The sequence below is a fragment of the Hakea prostrata genome, chromosome 1, assembly GCF_041222555.1.
Source record: "Hakea prostrata isolate BN-2017 chromosome 1, UWA_Hpros_2, whole genome shotgun sequence".
Classification (NCBI taxonomy): Eukaryota; Viridiplantae; Streptophyta; class Magnoliopsida; order Proteales; family Proteaceae; genus Hakea; species Hakea prostrata.
This window is the reverse complement of record NC_142600.1, coordinates 63,309,072-63,316,103: the sequence shown is the minus strand read 5'-3', so window position 1 is coordinate 63,316,103 and position 7,032 is coordinate 63,309,072. Positions and strand designations below refer to the sequence as shown.

The window sequence follows — 7,032 nt, the reverse complement described above, 5'->3', positions numbered from 1 at the left end:
GAACCTTCAAACAGCCGTGGTGTATGGTGGAGACCATCACCACGGTTCCCAATGATCATCCAGAGCTGGAACTGCAGAGGTCTGATGGGTTCCTCGACAGTTCGTGTTCTCCTAAAACTCACCAAACAAAGGAGTCCAGATATCTTATTTCTGATGGAAACAAAAGCCAGAAGCAAAAGAATTGAAAAAGTAAGGCAACAGTCAGATATGGACTTCTGTTTTGTAGTAGAAGCAATAGGAAAAGCTGGAGGGTTGGCCATTTTTTGGAAAAAAAAAGCATTTCTCTAACTGTTAAGGAAGCATCAATGAGGATGATCGATTGCTGGGTATCAATACCAAAAGGTAAAAGCTTCTGTCTCACTTGTGTTTATGGAGATCCTTCTAAAAAGCTTAGACAAGAGGTATGGAACCTTCTACTTGATCTTAGTAAAAACATATCAGAAAGTTGGCTCTGACAAGGTGACTTTAACTCTTTCCTAGCTTGGCATGAAAAGAGTGGGGGTACGTGTAGAGGATTCAGAGATGTCCAACAATTTAGGGACATGGTAGATGGCTATAACATGATTGATTTGGGGTCTCATGGAGCACAATTCACATGGAGTAACAAGAGATTAGGCAAGGAGAATATAAGAATCAAGCTTGATAGAGCTATGGCTAATCCAAAGTGGCTATTAAAATTCCCTGAAGCGGCTGTGTATGTGGAAGTGGCTATAGCATCTGACCATGCTCCACTTACAATTGATACAGAGGGAAGAGTATCGAGAGGTAAGAGACCTTTCAGATTTGAAGCAATGTGGCTTAGAAATCCATCATGTGAAACAGTTATCCAACAAGCTTGGAGTAGAGAAGGGAAAGAGAATGAGCCATCAATTATTTTCAAAAAACTAAGCTGGTGTCAAGAAGACCTACAAAAATGGAACAAAGAGAGCTTCGGGCATTTACAAACTCAAATCAAAAAATTGGAGAAACAATTGGCACAACTTCAAAATCAAAAGGCTGAAAATGAAACACAAGTTATTGAGAATAGGTTGACAAAAGAACTTGAAGAGCTCTTGAAGTGTGAAGAAGTATTCTGGAAACAAAAATCTAGAATAGAATGGCTCAAGGATGGGGAATCTAATACATCTTTCTTTCATGCCAAGACTGTGACAAGAAGAAGATTCAATCGAGTTCTTAAACTTAAGCAAGGAAGTGGAAAGTGGAGTTCTACAGAGGAAGAGGTCTATGAAATGTTTGAAGATTATTACTCCGAGCTCTTTACATCGGTGGAGGTGGAGGATCATCACATTCAAGAGGCTCTTAAGGACATTACAACAATAGTCACTGAGGAACAAAACCTACATCTCATTTCACCACCATCGGAGGAGGAAATACAGAAGGCACTTTTTAGCATGGAACCTCTTAAAAGTCCAGGTGTGGATGGTTTCCCCCCCTTATTTATTCAAAAATTTTGGGAGCTAACACATGAGGAATTGTGCAACTTTGTATTCAAATTCTTTTCTACAGGTTTTCTTCCACAAGGAAGCAATGATACACTTGTGTGTCTGATTCCAAAGAAAGATATCCCAGAAGGGGTGGAAGATTTCCGGCCAATCAATCTTTGTTCAGTAGTAGTTAAAGTTGCAACCAAAGTGTTAGCGACAAGACTGCATCAAGTGCTTCCAGCAATCATTCCATCATCACAGGCTACCTTTGTACAAGGGAGAGTGATTTCTGATAATATCTATAAAGCTCATGAGGCCTTCCATTACATCAAAGGACGAAAGAAAGGGAAGAAATCTTTGATGGCATTAAAGCTAGATATGAAAAGAGCATATGACAGAGTGGAATGGAAATTTCTGGATGCTATTCTAACAAAACTGAATTTTGGAGTAAAGTTCAGAGACATGGTGTTGAATACATTGTCATCGGTGAAGTATTCTTTCTTGGTGAATGGAGGGGAAAGATTTGAAATCACTCCAGAAAGAGGCTTAAGACAAGGTGATCCACTATCCCCAGCTCTTTTTGTGATATGCTCCCAATGTCTTATCAACCTCATTAATCAGAAGGAGATTACAAAAGAAGTCACAGGAATTAAAATCAGGGGAAGAACATCACCTCTTACCAATCTAATGTTTGCGGATGATTGTATCCTGTTCTCGGAAGTGAAATTGGAAAGCATTCATTCCTTGAAGGAATGTATGGAGCTGTTTTGCAAAGCATCAGGACAAGCCATCAATTCCACAAAATCTTCTCTTTGTTTCAGCCCCAACACTCCATCAAGGATAAAAAGATGGTTTTCAAAAATCCTTAAAGTCAAATATGGTGATGGCCCGCAAAAATATCTTGGTTTGCCTACGGATTTTGGAGTCTCAAAAGTGGAGTTATTTCATTCATTGAGTGACAAGATGGAAAGGAAATTTAATGGTTGGGCTAAGAAATTGATGAATCAAGCTAGCAGGGAAGTCCTACTCACAGCTGTGGCACTTCCCTCCATCAACTATGTCACCTCTCACTTCAAGATACCAAAAAGCATCCATGACAAAGTGAAAGCAAAAGCATCAAGATTCTTTTGGGGAGGCAATGAAGATAAAAATCCCATTTCTTGGATGTCTTGGAAAAGGTTGAGTAGGAGAAAAGAGAATGGAGGTATTGGTTTGAAAGATACTCTTTTACATAATCGGGCTTTACTATGCAAAGTCGCGTGGAGGTTATTCTCACAACCGGAAGCGGAATGGGCCAAGTTTCTTAAGGACATCTACTTTCCCCACTGTTCCTTTCTTGAAGCAAACTCAAGAAACAACCCCTCATGGGCATGGAGAAGTATATTGGAAGGAAGGAAGGTCTTAGAACAAGGACTACTTTGGAAGGTGGGCACCGGATTACAAATAAACATATGGAAGGCACAATGGGTTCCGGGATTGGAAAATTTCAGAGTTACTTCTTCTAAACCGGAGGACTGTGACGTTGAGGTGGTAGCAGACATAATCAACTCCCAAAGCCGAACATGGTTAGTAGAGAAGATAAAGAGGTTGTTCTTACCACATGAGGCTGAAGCAATATTAAGAATACCTCTTGCTCTCTTTCCTACTCAATATTCTCAAGTTTGGGGGGCAAGCATTGATGGTAGGTTCTCAGTCAAATCGGCCTACAGATTACTTGAAAGAAGACAAGAAAAAGAAGAAGAGAGCAACCCTTCGACATCTAAAGGGCATACTTGGGACGCCATGAACTCAACAAATTGGATGGATATATGGCAATGTAAAACACTTCCCAAAGTGAAAAACTTTTTGTGGAGAGCATGTAATGATAGTTTGGCCACCTCAATGGAGCTAAATAAGAGAGGCATGAAAGTAGATCAGCTTTGTGAGGCTTGTGGAAAGGAGGAGGAAACTATCATGCACGCTCTCTTCCATTGTGAATTTGCTAAAGCAGTGTGGTTTGGGAGTCCATTAACTTGGAGAAGTTTGCATAAGGAATTTTATACCATGGCCGACTGGATGAAGACTTGGGCAGATATACAGACCAGAGAGAAGAAGGATGGGGAAAAAGTGAAAAGTATGATATCCTTTATCCTTTGGTCCTTGTGGAAAGCTCGGAATTCAAGGGCAGTTGGAGAAAATTTGATGACACCAACTGAGGTAATGCATATGGCATTAAAAGCTCATTCTGATTTTTGGTTAGCAATCAAAAAGGAAAATCACAATCCTAGGGCTGTAACTGGAACCGAAATGGAGGAAAGGTTGGAATGGAAGGCACCAAATCAACCTTTCATCAAAGTGAATACAGATGCATCATGGCAACAGAAAACAAGAAAAGGTGGTATCGGGATCATCATTAGAAATTGGGAAGGAAAACCACTTGTGGCATCATCCATTCCCTAGTCATTCTCCTCGGTGATTGAAGGGGAAGCTGAGGCAATGCGTGTAGGGATGTTAGAGGCTATTGCGAATGGCTTTGAGTTCGTGGAGGTAGAAACAGATTCCCAACTACTTGTGAGTTATTTATCCGAGTCAGCCCTACCCCCCACATTTATTTTACCTGTGATAGAAGATATCAAATTCATCATAAGTAAGTTCTTGGGCTTTAGGTCCAGTTATGTTTCTAGGAGATCCAACTGTGTTGCGGATCACCTAGCTAGGAAGGCCTACTTGGTTCAGGGTCCAAGCTATTGGTCATGTTCCTCTGATTGGATTCTGAGTCTTTGTTCAGATTCCAATCCTGCCCCTGTTTCTTAATGAAGGCTTGATTACCAAAAAAAAAAAGATTACCTAATTATAGATCTCACCTTTCATACCAACATAAGACTCACCAAGTGTTTTTAATAAAAAGTCAACTTTATTTTAGAAATAATAAAAAGGATAACGAATGCTAGAGACTAAAAACTAAGGGTGTCAATTTGGTTAAAAAATTGTTAAACCGTACCGTACCATACCGTACCGTTTCCAAATTCGGTATGGTTTTTACCGTAACGGAATTTAGTAATTCGGTACTGTACGGTTACTGTATACAATGTCATACCGTCGGTAAATACCGTTTACCGTACCTTTAAACCGATTACCGATTACCATTTACCGTACCGTATTTTATACCATATACTGTAAAGTCATTAACCCTTTAAAGTTTAAACCCTAAACTTATCTCAAAGACTCACGCTTCACTTCGAAGAATCAGAGGACAAGAGTCACTGATGGTTAGTGTTTATGGGTTGCTGGTTATTTTCCTTCCCAAAGAGAGTCTCCTTTGGTGCTTGGTTGTGGCACTTGATGTGGTAATTCAACTCTGTTGTTCCATTGGCCTAAAATGAAGGTGTTGTCATTGTTGGCAACTTAAGTGGGCTTTGATATGGTACAGCAACACACAAAAAGGTTCCGAGAGAAAGAATCCAATTCAAATAAAGAAAACTCAAGAATCCCGTTTTTGAGGGTTTCTCTCCAGTTTTGATCAACCTCTTCATCGGATGGTCATCTAGTGTCCGATTGAGCCGATTTTTGGAGGAGAGCTTCACGACTTCTTGATCTTCAAATCCAACGGTGGGATTGTTCATTGGAGATCTCTAAGTTAGTCCAATTTGTACGTCAAAACACTCCTTGTTTAAGTCAGATAGGAACTCTGAGTTTGATTCAAACTCTGAGTTTAATTAATCTATAAAAGGAGAGCAAACTCCAGCAGAAGATAAGGACGTTTTGAGGAGCTTGGGAAGAGCGTGGAGGTCTAACCAGAAGACGTTGGTTGGCTTTGGAGATCTGAAGCTTGGGAATAATTGCTGTTGAAGGAAGTCTTTTGTTTTGCTGAACAAGAAAGAAAGTGAAAGAGAAGGAAGAAGAATCAGTAGAAGAAAAGAAGGGAACATGGTTGTATGGTTTTTTTAAAGAGAGAAAACTAAAAAAGATAGAAAAGAGAAAAAAAGAGTTGGAGAAAAAGAGAAACAAGTATTGTTACCATGCATCTTACACAAGTTGAGGTAATCCGTATTCACAAGTTATTGTCTATTATTTTCTAGGTTATGTTTAATGATGAAGAACCTAGATCATGAATGTAATTTAGGGAACTTGAATTATTGGTTTACATTGTGACCTAGCAAGTTGGAGCTTGTCTAGGGGGTTGGGGTTGGTGCCCTTGTCTGAATTGCATTTTAGATTATAGCAGGGATTGGTGTTCCTGGACTGTTGTAGCAGTCAAAATATCTAGGAGTGTATTGAGTAATATACGAAACCCTAGGTAGGGTATTACTCCGTGGATGTAGGCAATTTGGCCGAACCACGTAAACTCTGGTGCATTGCGTTTTTTGTTTATTTTTCTTTGTTGCACATATTGGAGTGCCTTGATTGCAGAGTGGTGGTACACTGTCTGGTAGACCCAACCACATTGTGGTGTGTGGTGGACGTGTCCTTGTGCAGTTGATAGCTTCGAGTGGTACACTGTCTGGTAAACCCAACCACATTGTGGTGTGTGGTGGACGTGTCCTTGTACAGTTGATAGCTACGAGAATGTTCTAATTAATCTTGTTTCGAGATTAAAGAAGCTTCACATTGAAGTGAATTTTTGAAGACACTGATTCACCCCCCCCCCTCTCAGTGTCAATCTGGGAATAACAAACTCATCTGTTCTTGGTTTGAGTTTGCGAATATAAAAAATGGATAGATTTAATGATTGCTCTTTTATGGGTTTTTATAGATCATGGCAATGTTGCAAAGCTCAAGCATTTCAGCAGCTTTAGCAATTGCATATGTGGGTAAGAAAGGGAATAGCCATGTTGGTTGGTTGCCTATCCGTGATCAAGTTCCCAAGTACTGTGACAGAGTAACCGGAGCTCTTATCGCCGGCTTCATTGCAACAGTCTTTTACTTGTTGCTGCTTCTTCAATATATCCACACTATTCTTGATCCACTTCTTGTTAATAAGTGAGAGCTTAAGCACTTATATATAGGTCTTTCTCTTCTTTATCTGTTTCCAGTTGATGAAATTGTATTTCCAGTAGGTAATTTTATTTGGATTAGAAGAAGAACAATGGGTCAGAGTACAGAGAGTACTCAGAAGGGAGAGTGGGGAAGGATGTTATGAATTGCTGCACTGGCCACCGGGCTGTGGTTGTATAAGTCACTGTTGATGTATGCTTATTATAATTCACATCGTGTTTTTTTGCGTGTTCCATACTTGAACAACCATAAAAAGAAATATTGTTCACATACAATACGGTAACAAAACCACACCGTATACTGAACCGTGCCATTTTTCTATACTGTTTTTATACCATTTTCATACCGTTCCGTTTTTTAAAATACTGTTTTCATACTGTACCGTATAAATATGGTACGGTACGGTTATGGTTTGAGATTTTCAAATTCAATATGTACCATACCGTACCGAATTACCGTTACCGTACCGAATCGACACCCTTACTAAAAACACTCAATCCTGCAATATTAGTTACCCCAATATGTCCAAAAGCTCACCAGTTCATTAGGGTAAAATTATTGGATATGGAATACAAATAAGGTCCTATATTATCTAACAAAAAGATCACTGGGAGCACTGCCTACAACCTTCTTC

At 39.6% G+C, this 7,032-nt stretch overlaps 1 protein-coding gene across 1 annotated transcript; it reads left to right on the top strand.

Moving 5' to 3' along the window:
• Positions 1–542: 542 nt before the first annotated feature.
• On the top strand, positions 543–6,387 carry LOC149029358 (uncharacterized). Its single transcript, XM_089143153.1, has 4 exons — positions 543–1,413; positions 1,507–3,798; positions 3,886–3,974; positions 6,157–6,387. Exons 1-4 carry the CDS (start codon positions 543–545, stop codon positions 6,385–6,387), a joined length of 3,483 nt encoding a protein of 1,160 aa, XP_088999279.1.
• Positions 6,388–7,032: the final 645 nt, after the last annotated feature.